At 42.4% G+C, this 19,062-nt stretch overlaps 1 protein-coding gene across 2 annotated transcripts in view; it reads right to left on the bottom strand.

Moving 5' to 3' along the window:
• Positions 1–13,695: 13,695 nt before the first annotated feature.
• ARMC6 (armadillo repeat containing 6) overlaps positions 13,696–19,062 on the bottom strand; it is a 41,581-nt gene continuing 36,214 nt past the window's right edge. For both annotated transcript variants that reach the window (XM_075825474.1, XM_075825475.1), the window contains exon 8: positions 13,696–14,574. In XM_075825474.1, coding sequence (XP_075681589.1) covers positions 14,362–14,574 — 213 coding nt within the window. In that variant the 3' untranslated portion in view covers positions 13,696–14,361. The remainder of the gene's footprint in view (positions 14,575–19,062) is intronic.

Here is a 19,062-nt window from a genome sequence, read left to right as displayed (position 1 = left end):
AAAATGTATCATACATCCCTTGATTTTCAATTTACCCTGATGCACTCCGCACAGCTTACCCCCCTCATCTTTCCCTTCTGAGCCCTGCCGTATGCCCAGGCAGCTGATAACAGCCACATGTAGGGTATTGTCGTACCCAGGAGAACCCACATTACAATTTAAGGGGTGTATATCTCCGGTGGCGCATGCTGGGCACACTATATTGGACACTGAAATGGCATATACATATATAAAATTGCAAATCTCACACTGCACCATCTGCTGCGCATTATCTTTTACACAGTACCTGTGGGGTCAAAATGCTCACTACACCTCTAGATGAATGTCTTAAGGGGTGTAGTTTTTAAAATGGGGTCACTTCTCGGGGGTTTCAACTGTACTGGTACCTCAGGGGCTTCTGCACACATGACTTAGCACCAGAAAAGCTCCAGTAGGCCAAATGGTGGTCCTTTCCTTCTGAGCCCTCCCATGGGCCCAAAGGGCAGTTTATCACCACAAATGGGGTATTGCCGCACTAAGGACAAATTGGGCAACAAAATGGGGTATGTTGTTCCTTGTGAAAATAAGAAATTTTGATCAAAAATGACATCTTATTGGAAAAAATATCATTTTTTTCATTTCACAGCCCAATTCAAATAGGTGCTGTGAAAAAACTGTGTGGTCAAAATGATAACAAAAACCATAAATGAATTCCTTGAGGGGTGTAGTTTCCAAAATGGGGTCACTTCTGGTGGGTTTCCATTGCTTTGATACCTCTGGGGCTCTGCAAATGCAACATGGCACCCGAAAACCAATCCAGCAAAATCTGGACTCCAACAAACACATAGCGCTCCTTTCCGTCTGAGCCCTCCCATGGGCCCAAACGGCAGTTTATCACCACAAATGGGGTATTGCCGCACTAAGGACAAATTGGGCAACAAAATGGGGTATGTTGTTCCCTGTGAAAATAAGAAATTTTGATCAAAAATGACATCTTATTGGAAAAAATATAATTTTTTTCATTTCACAGCCCAATTCAAATAGGTGCTGTGAAAAACCTGTGCGGTCAAAATGATAACAAAAACCATAAATGAATTCCTTGAGGGGTGTAGTTTCCAAAATGGGGTCACTTCTGGTGGGTTTCCATTGCTTTGATACCTCTGGGGCTCTGCAAATGCGACATGGCACCCGAAAACCAATCCAGCAAAATCTGGACTCCAACAAACACATAGCGCTCCTTTCCTTCTGAGCCCTCCCATGGGCCCAAACGGCAGTTTATCACCACAAATGGGGTATTGCCGCACTAAGGACAAATTGGGCAACAAAATGGGGTATGTTGTTCCCTGTGAAAATAAGAAAATTTGATCAAAAATGACATTTTATTGGAAAAAATATCATTTTTTTCATTTCACAGCCCAATTCAAATAGGTGCTGTGAAAAAACTGTGCGGTCAAAATGATAACAAAAACCATAAATGAATTCCTTGAGGGGTGTAATTTCCAAAATGGGGTCACTTCTGGTGGGTTTCCATTGTTTTGATACCTCAACGCCTCTTCAAACCTGGCATGCTGCCTAAAATATATTCTAATAAAAAAGAGGCCTCAAAATGCACTAGGTGCTTCTTTGCTTCTAGGGCTTGTGTTTTAGTCCACGAGCGCAGTAGGGCCACATGTGGGACATTTCTAAAAACTGCAGAATCTGGACAATACATATTTAGTAGTGTTTCTCTGGTAAAACCTTCTCTGTTACTAAAAAAAAATTGAATAAAATTGAAATTCAGCAGAAAAAATGAAATTTGCAAATTTAATTTCCACTTTGCTTTAATTCCTGTGAAATGCCTGAAGGGTTAAAAAACTTTCTATATGCTGTTTTGAATACTTTGAGGGGTCTAGTTTTTAAAATGGGGTGTTTTATGGGGGTTTCTAACACATAGTCCCCTCAAATCCACTTCAGAACTGAACTGGCACCTTCAAAAAAAGGCTTTTGAAATTTTCTTAAGAATATGAGAAATTGCTGTTTATGTTCTAAGCCTTGTAACGTCCAAGAAAAATAAAAGAATGTTCAAAAAACGATGCCAATCAAAAGTAGACATATGGGAAATGTGAACTAGTAACTATTTTGGGTGGTATAACCGTCTGTTTTTCAAGCAGATGCATTTAAATTCTGAAAAATGCTATTTTTTGTAAATTTTCTCTAAATTTTGCAATTTTTCACAAATAAAGACTGAATATATCGACCAAATTTTACCACGAACATGAAGCCCAAAGTGTCACGAGAAAACAATCTCAGAATCGCTTGGATAGGTTTAAGCATTCCGACGTTATTACCACATAAAGTGAAATATGTCAGATTTGAAAAATGGGCTCTGAGCCTTAAGGCCCAAACTAGGCTGCGTCCTTAAGGGGTTAAGTTACTGGCAAAATTTGCTCGATATGTTCAGTATTTAATTGTGAAAAACACCAAAATTTAGCGAAAAATTGCAAAAATTAGCATTTTTCTCAATTTAAATGTATCTGCTTGTAAGACAGGCAGTTATACCACACATAATAGTCGCTAACTAACATCCCCCATATGTCTACATTAGATTGGCATCGTTTTTTGAACATCATTTTATTTTTCTAGGACGTTACAAGGCTTAGAACTTTAGCAGCAATTTCTCACATTTTCAAGAAAATTTCAAAAGGCCATTTTTACAGGGGCCAGTTCAGTTGTGAAGTGGCTTTGAGGGCCTTATATATTAGAAACCCCCAAAAAGTCACCCCATTTTAAAAACTTCACCCCTCAAAGTATTCAAAACAGCATTTAGAAAATGTCTTAACCCTTTACACGTCACAGGAATTAAAGCAAAGTAGAGGTGAAATTTACAAATTTCATATTTTTTTGCAGAAATACATTTTTAGTACAATTTTTTTTATAACACAGAAGGTTTTACCAGAGAAATGCAACTCAATATTTGTTGCCCAGTTTCTGCAGTTTTAGGAAATATCCCACATGTGGCTGTAGCGTGCTAATGGACTGAAGCACCGGCCTCAGAAGCAAAGGAACACCTAGTGGATTTTGGGGCCTTATTTTTGTTAGAATACATTTTAGGCACCATGTCAGGTTTGAAGGGCTCTTGCGGTGCCAAAACAGTGAAAATCCCCCAAAAGTGACCCCATCTGGGAAACTACACACCTCAAGGAAATTATCTAGGGGTACAGTGAGCATTTTGACCGCACAGGTTTTTTACAGAAATTATTGGAAGTAGGCCGTGAAAATTAAAATCAACATTTCTTTAAAGAAAATGTAGGTTTAGCGATTTTTTTTCTCATTTCCACAAGGACTAAAGGAGAAAAAGCACCGTAAAATTTGTAAAGCAATTTCTCCCGAGTAAAACAATACCCCACATGTGGTAATAAACGGTTGTTTGGACACACGGCTTGGCTTAGAAGGGAAAGAGCGCTATTTGGCTTTTGGAGCTCAAGTTTAGCAGGAATTGTTTGCGGAGGCCATGTCACATTTACGAAGTCCCTGAGGAGACAAAACAGTGGAAACCTCCCACAAGTGACCCCATTTTGGAGACTACACCCATTGAGGAAATTATCTAGGGGTATAGTGAGCGATTTGACCCCACAGGTTTTTTGCAGAAATTATTGGAAGTAGGCCCTGAAAATAAAAATCAACATTTTTTCAAAGAAAATGTAGGTTTAGCTTATTTTTACTCATTTCCACAAGGACTGAAGGAGAAAAAGCACCACAAAATTTGTAAAGCAATTTCTCCAGAGTAAAACAATGCCCCACATGTGGTAATAAACGGCTGTTTGGAGACACGGCTTGGCTTAGAAGGGAAAGAGCGCTATTTGGCTTTTGGAGATCACATTGAGCAGGAATGGTTTGCGGCGGCCATGTCACATTTGCAAAGCCCCTGAGGGGAAAAAACAATGAAAACGCCCAAAAAGTGACACCATTTAGGAAACTACACCTCTTGAGGAATTCATCTAGGGGCGTAGTGAGCATTTTGACCCCACAGATGTTTCATAGAATTTATTAGAATTGGGCAGTGAAAATAAAAACAATCCTTTTTCTTCAATAAGACGTAGCTTTAGCGCAAATTTTTTCATTTTCGCAACAAATAAAGGAAAAAAAAGAACCCAACATTTGTAAAGCAATTTCTACCGAGTACGGCAATACCCCATATGTGGTCATAAACTGCTGTTTGGGCACACGGCAGGGCTCAGAAGGGAAGGACCGCCATTTGGAGTGCAGATGTTGCTGGATTGGTTTCTGGGCACCTGTGGGCCCAAAACAGTGGAAACCCCCCAGAAGTGACCCAATTTTGGAAACTACACCCCTCAATGCATTTACCTAGGGGGCGTAGTGAGCATGTTAACCCTGCAGGTGTTTTGTAAAAATTAGTGTGAACTCGATGTTGCAGAGTGAAAATGGGATTTTTTCCACAGATATGTGGACAATATGTGGTGCCCGGCTTGTGCCACCATAACAAGACAGCTCTGTAATTATTAGGCCGGATTCACACGAGCGTTGCGTTTTTGCGCGCGCAAACAACGCAGCGTTTTGCGCGCGCAAACACTATTTGACAGCTGCGTGTGTCATCCGTGTCTGATGCGCGGCTGCGTGATTTTCGCGCAGCCGGCATCATAGAGATGAGGCTTGTCGACGCCCGTCACTGTCCAAGGTGCTGAAAGAGCTAAATCTTTCAGCACCCTCGACAGTGAATGCCGAACACAACAGCGAAAAACCTTTTGAAAAAAAGATAAAGTTCCTACTTACCGAGAACTTCCCGGCCGTTGCCTTGGTGACGCGTCCTTGGTGACGCGTCCTTGGTGACGCGCCTCTCTTGACATCGAGCCCCACCTCCCTGGATGACGCGGCAGTCCAAGTGACCGCTGCAGCCTGTGATTGGCTGGAGCTGTCACTTGAACTGAAGTGTCATCCCGGGAGGTCGGACTGCAGGAAGGAGACAGGAGTAATCGGTAAGTTAGAACTTCGTTTTTTTTTACAGGTTCATGTATTTTGGGATCGCAAGTCACTGTCCATGGTGCTGAAACAGTTTAACTCTTTCAGCACCATGCACAGTGAATGTCCCCCGACGTCGCAGACCGGAAATTTTTTTGCCGGGTTCGGCCAAAACGAGTTTGGCCGACCCCGGTGAAGTTAGCTTCGGTTGTCGGGGATCGCTAATCGCAAAGACACTCCGTTTGGATGTTCGGAAACAGAAAAGCACGTGGTGCTTTTCTGTTTACATTCATCCTTTTGACAGCTGTTGCGCAAACACGCAGTTCGCACGGAAGTGCTTCCGTGCGACATGCGTGGTTTTCACGCACCCATTGACTTCAATGGGTGCGTGATGCGTTGAAAACGCTGAATCAACGGACATGTCGTGAGTTTTTTGCAACGGAGCAACGCTGCGCAAAAAACGCTGCCATGTCTGCACGGCCCCATTGTCTAATATAGCTACGGGCAACGCACGTGAAAATCACGCGCGTTGCACGCGCGTATTTTACGTTCGTCTGAATAAGCCCTTATGCTGGGTTTCCTGGTTTTAGAAACACCCTACATGTGGCCCTAATCTCTTGCCTGGACAGTCGACCAGGCTCAGGAGTGAAAGCGTACCATGTCAAATTGAGGCCTAATTTGGCGATTTACAAAGTATTGGTTCACAACTGCAGAGGCTCAGATGTGAAATAATAAAAATAAACCCCTGGGAAGTGACCCCATTATGGAAACTGCACCCCTCAAGGCATTTATTAAGGGGTGTAGTGAGCATTTTCACCCCACAGGTCTTTTCCATAAATGAATGCGCTGTGGATGGTGCAAATTAAAAATTTATATTTTTCCCTAGATATGCCATTCAGTGGCAAATTTGTCGTGCCCAGCTTATGCCACTGGAGACACACACCCCAAAAATTGTTAAAAGGGTTCTCCCGGGTATGACAGTGCCATATATGTGGAAGGAAACTGCTGTTTGGGGACGCTGTAGGGTTCAGATGGGAGGAAATGCCATTTGGCTTTTGGAGCGTGGATTTTGCTTGGTAGTAGTTTTGTTTGGAGTCTTACTGGTGTTTCCGTTTATAATGTAGGGCATATGTAAGCCGGGCGGAGTATATAAGGGGCATAGTCAGGTGGTATAATAATGGGGTAAAAAAAAACAATAAAATAATCCATAGATGTGTGTTAAGCTGTGAAGCAATCCTTTCTGCACAGGCCAGTGTCGCACTGATATATGGCGTCCTTTATTATCCCCCTTTTGATCCACACTCCGCGCCTTTGTAGTTTGGGGAATTTTGCTGGGAAAGTGTTGTCCTGGTATAATACGGGCACCGTTGCTTCCAGCGGATATGTTTGGGCCCTCCCTTTCCTGGTTCCCTAATTTTAGGTCCTTGATAAATCGCCTCTTCAAACAGAAGAAATGTTCCCCTCGGGCACAACTGCATATTTTTTTATTTCCTGACTTATTGGAGCCATAACTAATTTTATTTTTCATAGACGTAGTGGTATGAGGGCTGGTTTGTTGCGGGACGAGCTGTAGTTATTATTGGTACCATTTTGGGGTACATGCAACTTTTTGATCACCTTTTATCCTATTTTTTGGGATGCCAGGTAAACAAAAAAACGCAATTCTGGCACAGCTTTTTTCGTTTTTTTTATACAGCGTTCACCATGCGTTATAAATTACATGTTAACTTTATTCTGTGGGTCAGTACGATTCTGGCGATACCTAATTTATAGCACTTTTTTATGTTTTACAACTTTTTGCACAATAAAATTACTTTTGTAAAAATAATGTATTTTTTCTGTCGCCAAGTTGTGAGAACCATAACTTTTTTATTTTTTTGTCGACGGAGGTGTATGACGGCTTGTTTTTTGCGGAACGAGCTATAGTTTTTATAGGTACCATTTTTGGATACGTGCGACTTTTTGATCACTTTTTATTCTAACATTTGTAGGGCAAAGTGACCAAAAAACAGAAACTCTGGTAACGTTTTTTACGTTTTTTTTTACGCTGTTCACCGCGTGCAATAAATAATATAATATTTTGATACCTCAGGTCGTTACGGTCGCGGCGATACCAAATACATATGGTTTATTATTATTTTTCAATAATAAAGGACTTGATAAGAGTAAAAGGGGGATTGTGTATAATTTGATTACTTGAAACTTTTATTGTTTTCAAACTTTTATTATTTGCACTTTTTTATACTTTTTTTACACTTTTTCTCAAGTCCCACTAGGGGACTTGAAGGTCCAACGGTCAGATTATTTTTTTTTTCTAATACATTGCACTACCTATGTAGTGCAATGTATTAGATCTGTCAGTCATTCACTGACAGCAAGCCGATTAGGCTTCGCCTCCCGGCGGGGCCTAAATCGGCTTCCGTAATGGCAGAGCAGGAGACCATTGTGTCTCCTGTTGCCATAACAGCAGTCGCCAGTCCTGATTGCCTGTCAGGGCTGGCGATCTGCTAGTAACCGCTACGATGCAGCAATCGCTTTCGATTGCTGCATCGAAGGGGTTAATGGCAGGGATCGGAGCTAGCTCCGGTTCCTGCCGTTACAGGTGGATGTCAGCTGTACAGTACAGCTGACTTCCACCGCTGATGACGCCGGATCAGCTCCTGACCCGGCGCCATCTTGCCGGCAGCTACGGAAGCCGATCAGGCTCCGCCGCCGGGCGGATCTTGACCGGCTTCGGTGCTAGTTAGACCGGGAGGCCAGTATTAGGCCTCCGGTTGCCATTGCAGCCACCGGAACCCCGGCAATTTCATTACTGGGGTTCCGATGAGCTGCAAACACCTTAAGTGCAGCGATCGCGTTTGAGCGCTGCACTTAAGGGGTTAATGGCGGGGATCGAAGCTAATTTCGGTCCCCGCCGTTACAGCCGGATGTCAGCTGTAAGATACAGCTGAGATCCGGTGATGATGGCACCGGCTCAGCTTCTGAGCAAGTCCCAAACATTCGGCGTACATGTACGGCAAGATGCGGGAAGTCAATGCTTTCCATGACGTACATGTACGGCAAATGTCGGGAAGGGGTTAATGTGCTAAATGACTATTCTAGATGCAAACGTCTGGTTTTTAATGCAATATCTACATAGGTGTATAGAGGCCCATTTCCAGCAACCATCACTCCAGTGTTCTAATGGTACATTGTGTTTGCTAACTGTGTTAGAAGGCTAATGGATGATTAGAAAACACTTGAAAACCCTTGTGCAATTATGTTAGCACCGCTGTAAACAGTTTTGCTGTTTAGAGGAGCTATAAAACAGACCTTCCTTTAAACTAGTTGCGACAGTCTATTCTTGCTCTTAGAAATGAAGTCTATTCCATGCGAGAAATTGCCAAGAAACTGAAGATTTCCTACAACGGTGTGTACTACTCCCTTCAGAGGACAGCACACACAGGCTCTAACCAGAGTAGAAAGAGAAGTGGGAGGCCCTGCTGCACAACTGAGCAACAAGACAAGTACATTAGAGTCTCTAGTTTGAGAAATAGACGCCTCACAGGTCCTCAACTAGCAGCTTCATTAAATAGTACCCGCAAAACGCCAGTGTCAACGTCAACAGTGAAGAGGCGACTCTGGGATGCTGGCCTTCAGGGCAGAGTGGCAAAGAAAAAGCCATATCTGAGACTGGCTAAAAAAAGGAAAAGATTAATATGGGCAAAAGCACACAGACATTGGACAGAGGAAGATTGGAAAAAAGTGTTATGGACAGACGAATCGAAGTTTGAGGTGTTTGGATCACACAGAAGAACATTTGTGAGACGCAAAACAACTGAAAAGATGCTGGAAGAGTGCCTGACGCCATCTGTCAAGCATGGTGGAGGTAATGTGATGGTCTGGGGTTGCTTTGGTGTTGGTAAAGTGGGAGATTTGTACAAGGTAAAAGGGATTTTGAATAAGGAAGGCTATCACTCCATTTTGCAACGCCATGCCATACCCTGTGGACAGCGCTTGATTGGAGCCAATTTCATCCTACAACAGGACAATGACCCAAAGCACACCTCCAAATTATGCAAGAACTATTTAGGGAAGAAGCAGGCATCTGGTATTCTATCTGTAATGGAGTGGCCAGCGCAGTCACCAGATCTCAACCCCATAGAGCTGTTGTGGGAGCAGCTTGACCGTATGGTACGCAAGAAGTGCCCATCAAGCCAATCCAAATTGTGGGAGGGGCTTCTGGAAGCATGGGGTGAAATTTCTCCCGATTACCTCAGCAAATGAACAGCTAGAATGCCAAAGGTCTCCAATGCTGTAATTGCTGCAAATGGAGCATTCTTTGACGAAAGCAAAGCTTGAAGGAGAAAATTATTATTTCAAATAAAAATAATTATTTCTAACCTTGTCAATGTCTTGACTATATTTTCTATTCATTTTGCAACTCATTTGATAAATATAAGTGTGAGTTTTCATGGAAAACACAAAATTGTCTGGGTGACCCCAAACTTTTGAACGGTAGTGTATGTATATTAAAAGTTCAAAAAGTTCCCATTTTCCCACTAGAGCATAGTAAAAAAAAAAAATAAACATAATTGGTATCGCCGCATCCGTAAAAGTTTGAACTATTACAATTCATCATTATTTAACCCGCACGGTGAACACCGTAAAGAAAAATCTCTAAATCTCTGAATCTCTATTTTTTGGTCACCTAATCTCCCACAAAAAAAATCAAATAAAAAGTGATCAAGAAACTGTTTTATCTAGATCGCATTGGTATATTACAGAATAAAGACACGCAGAGTAAAAAATTCTTTGAGAAATGGAAGCTTTTCCTCACAAAATATTTCACCAGTACAGAACGAAGGGACATTATAGGCCCATTCACGGGAACGCCATGGTACTTGATTGAGGATCTCAAGGGCACTTTAGGGGCACTGAAAATACCACGGGAGTAAAGCGTATGTCTCCTCTTGGATTTCTTTCTTCTTGCGGACTAGCTGCCTGAGTGGGTGAACTGCTTCACGAAGCTCGAGATGTTATGTATGCTCTCATTTCTTATTTGTTTTATGTATTGTTTTGGTGTGTTAGTTAGGCAGTTACGCAAGTTTATGTAACTATGGTTACAGGACTACCCGACATGTGGGGTTAAAGGATGGGAAGGACAGAGGAGAGGAAGGAGGGTTGATAGCCTCTGGGGAATACCATCCAAGGTTAAACCTATTTTGCTAGGAAGTATTTACTATCTCATGTTCATTTATACATTTTTTTTTTGTAATGTTTATTATTATGGCAATGCATTACTGCATGATTTGTGTTTTTTTTGAAAAATTTAATAAAAATATGTTATAAAAAAAAAAAAAAAAAAAAGTGATCAAACCGTCGAATGTACACCAAAATGGTATTATTAAAAACTACAGCTTATCCCGCAAAAACAAGCCCTCATACCACTTAATCGACGGAAAAATAAAAACGTCCAGGGCTTTTGGAGTTCACGAGATCACCAGTGTGCTCTTAATCGACGGAAAAATAAAAACGTATGGCTCTCAGAATTTGGCGTCACAAAATAAATTAAATTGTTTACACTTAGTTTTTTACTTGTAAAAGTAGTAAAATATAGAAAAAACTATATATATTTGGTATCGCCGTAATCGTATTGACCCACAGAATAAAGTTAACATGTTGTTTTAATTGCAGTGAATTCCGTAAAAACAAAGCGCAAAAAACAATGGAGGAATCGCTGTTTTTTTTCATTTTCTACCCCACAAATCATTTTTCCCCCGTTTCCTAGTATATTATATGGCAAAATAAATGGTTCCACGAAAAACTACAACTCGTCCCGCAAAAATCAAGCCCTCATAGGACTATGTCGACGGAAAAATAAAAAAGTCATCCACCACTGTTGTTTTCCGTGGAGGTCCAGGGCTTTTGGAGTTCACGAGATCACCAGTGTGCTCTTTTTTTTTTTCAGGAACGTACCAAACTGTTGATTTCGCCACTCCTAACATTTGTGCTATCTCTCTGATGGATTTCTTTTTTTTCAGCCTTAGGGATTGTTCACACGCAAACGTAAAATACGTCTGAAATTACGGCGCGGTTTTCAGGCGAAAACAGCTCCTGAATTTCAGACGTAATTGCTCGTACTCACGTTTTTCGCGGCGTCAATTACGGACGTAATTGGAGCTGGTTTTCATTGGAGTCAATGAAAAACGGCTCTAATTACTTCCCAAGAAGAACTTCTTTGAGACGGCCGTCTTTTTACGCGCCGTCTTTTGACAGCGGCGCGTAAAAAAAAAACCCGTCTGCACAGAACACCGTAAGACCCATTGAATTCAATGGGCAGATGTTTGCCGATGCTTTGGAGCCGTATTTTCGGCTGTAATTCCTGGCGTAAAACACCTGAATTACGTCCGTAAATAGGGTGTATGAACATACCCTAATGATGTTCTATTTCACTTGTATTGAGAGCTTCTTTGACCTCATGTTGTGGGTTCACAGCAACAGCTTCCAAATGCAGATGCCACGCCTGGAATCAACTCCAGACCTTTTACCTGCTTAATTGATGATGGATTAACGAGGGAATAGCCCATGTAGCCATTAAATAGCTTTTGAGATAATTGTGCAATTACCTTTGGTCCCTTGGAAAAGCGGCAGCTACATATTAAAGATCTGTAATACCTAAACCCTTCTGAAAATTAGGATCTGAATACCCTCAAATTAAAGCGGAGAGTCTGCACTTTAAGCCCATATTGATTATATAAATGTATATTCTATATGGTTTGGTAAACAGCTAACATGCTAAAACTTGTCACTGTCCAAATAATTCTGGACCTAACTATGTAAATATATATATTCTGTGGTGGTGGTGGTCTGGTGTGATTTGGGACTCATTATGCAGTACAGTGGTTGGTATTCAACCGTGGCAGTATCTATGTTTTGAATGGCTTTTTTTTCTTGGAGACAGCACTGATATTTAGTATTATACTGAGTGTATACCTCTTGTCTCTTGAAATTATGTTCATTTTTATAGCAGGTGACATTCTATGAGATATATTTATAACGCTAGTACTTCCTTGTTATATTATTGGTGTGATATGCTGTTCTGTGTATTGTAGTCCCTCCCACCACCACCATGTGGTTTTAATTGTGTTATTTTAGGTCTTGATGGCCATTGCTCTTAAATATTTGATTAAAATATAATTTCTATCTTTGTATGGTACCTATGGTGTGCTATTGTGTTATTTCAGTCTTTATATGGTAGTGTCTACGTATATACTATAGGGATTGTGTTTATGCTTTGATATACGCAGATCATTATATGTATTCTTTTGGCCTGGTTTTGTGTGTATATGTGTATATATATATATATATATATATATACACATATACATACACACACACACACACACACACACACACACACACACGCACACGTCCTGCTCAATGAGTTAGAATATCATCGAGAAGTTTATTTATTTCAGTAATTCAATTCAAAAAGTAAAACTCATATATTCTATAGATTCGTTACACACAGAGTGATCTATTCCCAGCATTTTTTTCTTTTAATGTTGGTGATTATGACTAACAGTTAATGAAAACCCAAAATTTAGTGTCTTCGAAAATTAGAATATTAAATAAGCCCAATTTTAAAAATGATTTTTAATACCGAAATGTTGGCCTACTGAAAAGTATCTACAGTGTATCCCCTAATACTTGGTCGGGGCTCCTTTTGCATGAATTACTGCATCAATGCGGCGTGGCACGGAGACAATCAGCCTGTGGCACTGCTGAGGTGTTATGGAAGCCCAGGTTGTATGATAGCGGCCTTCAGCTCGTCTGCATTGTTGGGTCTGGTGTCTCATCTTCCTCTTGACAATACCCTATAGATTCTCTATGGGGTTTAGGTCAGGCGAGTTTGCTGGCCAATCAAGCGCAGTGATACTGTTGTTATTAAACCAGGTATTGGTACTTTTGGCAGTGTGGGCAGGTTCCAAGTCCTGCTGGAAAATGAAATCCGCATCTCCATAAAGCTGGTCAGCAGAGGGAAGCATGAAGTGCTCTGAAGTTTCCTGGTAGACGGCTGCGTTGACTCTGGACTTGATATAACAGAGTAGACCAACACCAGCAGATGATATGGCTCCCCAAACCATCACGGACTGTGGAAACGTCACACTGGACCGCAAGCAACTTGTATTGATGCCTCTCCACTCTTCCTCCAGACTCTGGGACCAAGATTTCCAAATTAAATGCAAAATTTACTTTCATCTGGAAACAGGACTTTGGACCACTGGGCAACAGTGTTGGTCCACTGCGTTATATCATGCTATGCTCATCAACATTAAAAGAAAAAAATGCTGGAAATAGATCACTTTGTGTGTAAAGAATCCATATAATATGAGTTTCACTTTTTGAACTCAATTACTGAAATAAATTTACTTTTTGATAATATTCTAATGAGAAGGACTAGTATGTGTTTGTATGTATGTATGTATATATATATATATATATATATATATATATATGCTAAAAGTGCGCACATACAGTAAATCAAAAACAATCCATGCTTAAGCATATAACCTGGTATAAAGGCAGCAATCTTATCAGTCCAAGATGTATATTGAAGGTAAATCCAATCATGCCCTATTTTTACCCTGGGTTTTTACTTCGGAATAGGGCAATACCATACCGGAGCCTTCTCATGTCAAGTTCCAGTTTCATGCCAAGTCCCCATCCCTAATCTACCGGCACGCTTCTTCATCAGGGCAGAAAAGACACGTGTGACACTGGCGCAAAAATTTATTGATGGGTACAGGAGAACAAAAAGGTCTCGAACTGGGCAATGTAAGATAGTAATGTGCTAGATAGAGTTACCTACATTAGTCTCATAAGGAGTTTTCAAGAGCGCTCAATATCAAGCTGCACACTTGGTAATGAAGCCTTCACACAAAAGAATATAGGCGACCTGGCGCGGACAGCCCTTAGATCTGCATTAAAAAATAAAGGAATTATAGACCACATAAGGCAATGCAGACATAAACGTAATATTTTAATCAGAGTTTGGAGCACTTTCAGTAATTTATTGAATACGTGTGTCTCCTTCCACCTGCCAGTGCATGGTTGCAATGGTTGAGGTTTTAGTAATTCATATTCAGAGTCAACATAACATGAAACTGGGCTCCTGCATTATTAATGCAGCAGCAAGCTAATACAGGAAGACAGAAATGGTAAGGCAATTGTGTGAAAACATTCAATAAACCAATTGGAGAATAAAGCAAGGAAACAAAAGTGCAATAAGGGCAGATATAAAATGCAATAAAAATAAAATAAATAGGAATTGCAAAAACATGGACCAAGTGGTAATCACTTGCTCTATTTATATAGGGTAAAGGTATTACAATTGCTCCTAGCCAGTGCCTTCTTTTTCATATAAAGAAACATATACCGAGCTTAGTGCACCAAGCTGCCTTTCTGGCCAGTCCATAACTCTCGTAGTTCAACTGTACAGCCAAGGTCTCTCAGAGCTGCTTTGGCTACATCATCACAGTCCTTGTGAGTAGAGCGGGCTTGAAGAATTAAAGATTCTGCTCCCATTTCCAGGATAGGTTGTGAGAAATCGCGAGTGCGGGACACCAAATTCCTGATCACCATGCAGGCTTGTTTCTGAAGTAGACATGAATGGATATATTGTTAGGACACATCTGTAAGAACGGTTTCCTGTTCAGTAATAAACATAAACCCTTGAATTATTGAAGCGGAGTAACTTTCCACCCTCTGTTTAGCCTGGCTTAAAGGAGGACCTGTCACTAGGTCATAGAAGTTTAATTGATTTACTGACCCGAATAGCGCGGTCTACCCAATTCCAGCATTGTTTTTTTTTCCTGGGCGCCCCCGTTCCAGAGATATGGCGCACTGTTGTGTTAGCACCCTATATGCTATTTTGCTGTAGTTAGCCAACAGGGCGTGAACTACCCTCAAGCTGCCTCGCGCTGATTGGTCTGCATCAGAGACAGGGAAGCTAAATATGAGCAGTGATGTAAGGGGCTTCCTCAGAGCAGGAGTTCCGAAGCAGAGCGCTAATATAAGCTCTGCTCTGTGACATCATGAAGGAGCGCCGGCGCACTCCTCCTTCGACCTGCTCTCTCCTCTCCCGAGGGAGCTACAGTACCACCCGTGGGCCGCATATGACAGCCTCAGGTGCCGCATGCGGCCCGCATGTTTGAGACCCCAGGCATATAGGGAGCCAACACAACAGTAGGCCATATCTCTGGAATGGGAGCTTCCAGGAAAAAAAAGAAAAACCGCGTTGGAATCAGGAAGACAGCGCTATTAAGGTAATTTTAACCAGTTCAACTTTTATGACCTAGTGACCAGATGAATACATTTTTATGTGCTAAACAACTTTACACAATACTGCAAGTGAATTACCAATTTTTAACATCATAGTTTTTTAGGTCCAAAATTATTTGCTGATTCATTTCTTAACATATATTTAGAGCAGTTAGAGATCCATTTTCTAATACAGAGCTTCAAATCACTTACATAGAGTTTAATTATAAAGTTCAATGTATTTGTCATATGGTTTCAACTGTATTTTTATTGAAAATTGTCAAAATATACACATAACATTAGGACGCATGGGCAAGCCATACAATCCACTTGACATAGCAGTAAATACAAACAAACAGACAAAACAAGACACCAGGGAAAAATCAAAAAGGGGGGGGAGGGGATAATCAGAGATCGAGCTACGGCCTAGTCCTGAGATATTGGAAGCCAATACTTATCCCACGGATCCCACACCACTTTAAACCTGTCTAGCGTGTTATCAATAGAGGCCGTCATATACTCCATAGTGCGAATTTCCCTAATTCTAGTCATCAATTCGATATGAGAGGGAGGGGCGGTCTGTCTCCATTTCCAAGCTATCAACGTCTTAGCGGCGGTGAGAAAGTGTTGAAAAAGTCGGGCTAGTGGCTTCTCCAAGGACCTAGGGGGGACATTCAGAAGATAATGAAGAGGGTCTAGAGGAATATCCTGCTGTAATACCGCCCTCGCCAAATTCTTCACCTCCAACCAATACTGTTGGACCAGTGAGCAACCCCAGAAAATATGGAACAGGTCTCCTCTCTGATCTCTACATCGCCAACATTCCGAAGAAATACCCGGATTGAAGCTATGCAGAAAGGCAGGGGTGTGGTACCAAAACATAAGAATTTTGTATTGATTTTCTTTATATGCAGTGCAGATGGAAGTTTTAGCTGCTTGTAACCAGATAATCTGCCACAATGAGAGTGGGATAGTTTTATTCAGCAGGGTCTCCCATTTCAACATGTATCTATGCCCAGGCGGAGGGGAGTCATCCGGGGACAGCAATATTGTGTAGATAGCGGATATAAGCCCCTTAGTGGTGGTAGCATACCGACACAACCTTTCGAAGCATGTAGGCGTAGTGACTCGTGTAGTTTTAAAAGTTTGTTGCATGTAATGTCTGATCTGAAGGTAATGGAAAAATGCAGAAGAGGGGACGTTATGATGTCGTTGAAAATATGAGAACGGGTGAAGTTCTAGTGTGTGGGAGTCAACCATGTTGGCCAGATGGAATACTTCAATTCCCGTCCACAGTCGTACCATTCGGGAGACAGTACCACCCGGAATAGTGGGAGTGTAGAGAACCGAGGTCAAGGGTGGACAACCCGACGCCAAGTGAAAGCGTTTTTTACAGGTTTCCCACACCTCCCTCTGAAATCTCATGGGACCCAGCAGAAGTGAAGACGGCATTGCCAGCGGGTCGCCCCATAACAAGGAGTTTGGGTGAACCGGAGCCATCCATAGCTTCTCTATTTCGGTCCACTTGTTGTATGCCCTTAAGGACACCCAACAAGGTATGCGGCGGAGATATGGGTCGCCCAGTAGTATTTCACCACATCAGGAACTGATCGCCCTCCCGCAGACCGTCCAGACAATAAAACTGATTTCGGGATTCGATGTCTGCCGGAGTGCCATATGAACCTGAGGATGGAAGACTGCAAAGCCCGCAATTCCCTCATAGGTACTGCCACTGGCAGGGTCTCAAAGAAATATAATAATTTAGGTAGCAAGATCATTTTGACCGCCGCTATGCGCCCAAAGAATGACATGGGAAGAGGATCCCACTTGGCCATCAGTCGACGTACATCCCCAAACAGAGAGGGTAAATTAGCCTTGTAGGCCGCTGCATAAGAGGGAGTGAGTTGAACATCCAGGTAAGTCAAGGAGGTTTCCTTCCAGTTGTAGGTGTAGTTTTGTTTAAGGAGCATGAGTTCCCTTTGTGGGACGTTAAGAGGGAGCGCTTCTGTTTTAGATGTATTTCGTTTTATACCCTGAGAGCCGCCCATATTTACGGAGAGCCGTAGTAAGGGTAGGGAGGGAGATATGGGGTTTAGTAATAGTCAGAAGGACGTCATCCGCAAACAGGGAGACCTTAAACTCTTTATCTTGTATCTTCACCCCCGCTATATCGACGGATTTCCGTATTTGAGCTGCTAGGGGTTCGATGCAGAGCACAAACAGGAGAGGGGACAGGGGGCATCCCTGTCGCGTACCATTCCAGATTTGAAACGGGGGAGAGGTGGAGTGTGGGAGTTTAATTGCCGCTGTTGGGGTTGAGTAGAGACCACGCAGAGCCGTCAAGAAAGGACCCGATATCCCAAATGATGTTAGAGTTTCAAACATAAATGGCCATCCCAAGCGATCAAACGCCTTCTCTGCATCCAGGCTAAGAAGGATCGCTGACTCCTTTTGCTTATGTAGGGCATCAATGAGATCAAGGGTCCTTCGTGTATTATCTCCCCCTTGTCTAAGAGGCACAAAGCCTACTTGATCTTTATGGATCAAAGATGGGAGCCAAACATTGAGTCTATTTGCGAGAAGACGAGTGAAAATTTTGAGATCAGAGTTCAAGAGAGCTGTGGGCCCGTAATTGGAGCAATCTGCGTGGTCCTTACCTGGTTTAGGGATCAACGTAATGTGGGAGTGTAGAAACGTTTGAGGTATGGGAGAACCCTGCAGGAAGTCGTTAAACAACGAAGCCATCTTTGGAGCCAGGATCTCCGCAAATGTTTTATAATACTCATACGTGAAGCCGTCTGGCCCAGGGGCTTTACCACCAGGGAGGTCCTTCAATATATCAGACAATTTATCTGCAGAGATCGGGGCATTCAAAGAGGAAAGCTCCTCGACTTTCAATCTAGGGAGGGCACAGGAGGAAAGATAGGCTTGAAGGGTTTCCCGCCGGCGGGCTGGGTCGGGAGGTAAGGTGGTCGGTAAATGATATAGGGATTTATAATAATCGTGGAAGAGTGTGGCTATCGTATCTGGATGATGCTGGAGGATGCCCGCATTATCTCTAATCGCCTGTGGGGTACGAGCAGTCGCCTGGTTCCGCAATAGCCTGGCCAGGAGCGAATGTGCCTTATTGCCTTTGTCATAATATTTCCTTTTCGTATATAGGAGTGATTTTTCTACCCCATTCATGGCTAAATCCTTAAGTTGTGCCCTAGCCTCTATTAATTTCCGTAATGTCGACACCGCCGGTTTAGTCCCCATTTGCCTTTCCCGCTTAGCAATTATCTGAAGGAGAGCCCCCCCCGGCTTGGCCCTAGCATCTCTTTTCAGTCTAGAACCCATAACGATGCATTGCCCCCTCATCACCGCCTTATGCGCCTCCCAGAGAGTGGATATAGAAGGAACCGACCCCTCATTAAGTGCATAAAATTCACGCATGTGCCCGGCCAGGCCATCCCTAAGAGCAGGAGACTTAATCAAAGTTTCGTTTAGACGCCAATGACATACTCTCGTGGATGGTTTCCCTATTTGCAAAGTCACAGAGACTGGCGCATGATCTGACCAGGAAATGGGATCTATAACCGCCATTTGAAGCAGACGGAGGGCAGGAACATTACCAAAGAAGTAATCTAAGTGCGTGTGAGTGCTATGCGTATGGGAGAAGAAAGTATAGGACCTATCACCCGGATGATCCACCCGCCATAGGTCATAGAGGTGGTGTTCCCTAATCAGTTGCCTGAAGCGAGTAGAAAGTCCTGTTAGGGTGGGGGATGGAGTCGCGTGTGTAAGAGAGACCCTGTCCATAGTCGTGGAGAACGGGATATT

This window comes from Rhinoderma darwinii, chromosome 1, assembly GCF_050947455.1.
Source record: "Rhinoderma darwinii isolate aRhiDar2 chromosome 1, aRhiDar2.hap1, whole genome shotgun sequence".
Taxonomy (NCBI): Eukaryota; Metazoa; Chordata; class Amphibia; order Anura; family Rhinodermatidae; genus Rhinoderma; species Rhinoderma darwinii.
Note: the sequence above shows the minus strand (reverse complement) of the source record. Positions and strands in the feature narration are given on the sequence as shown.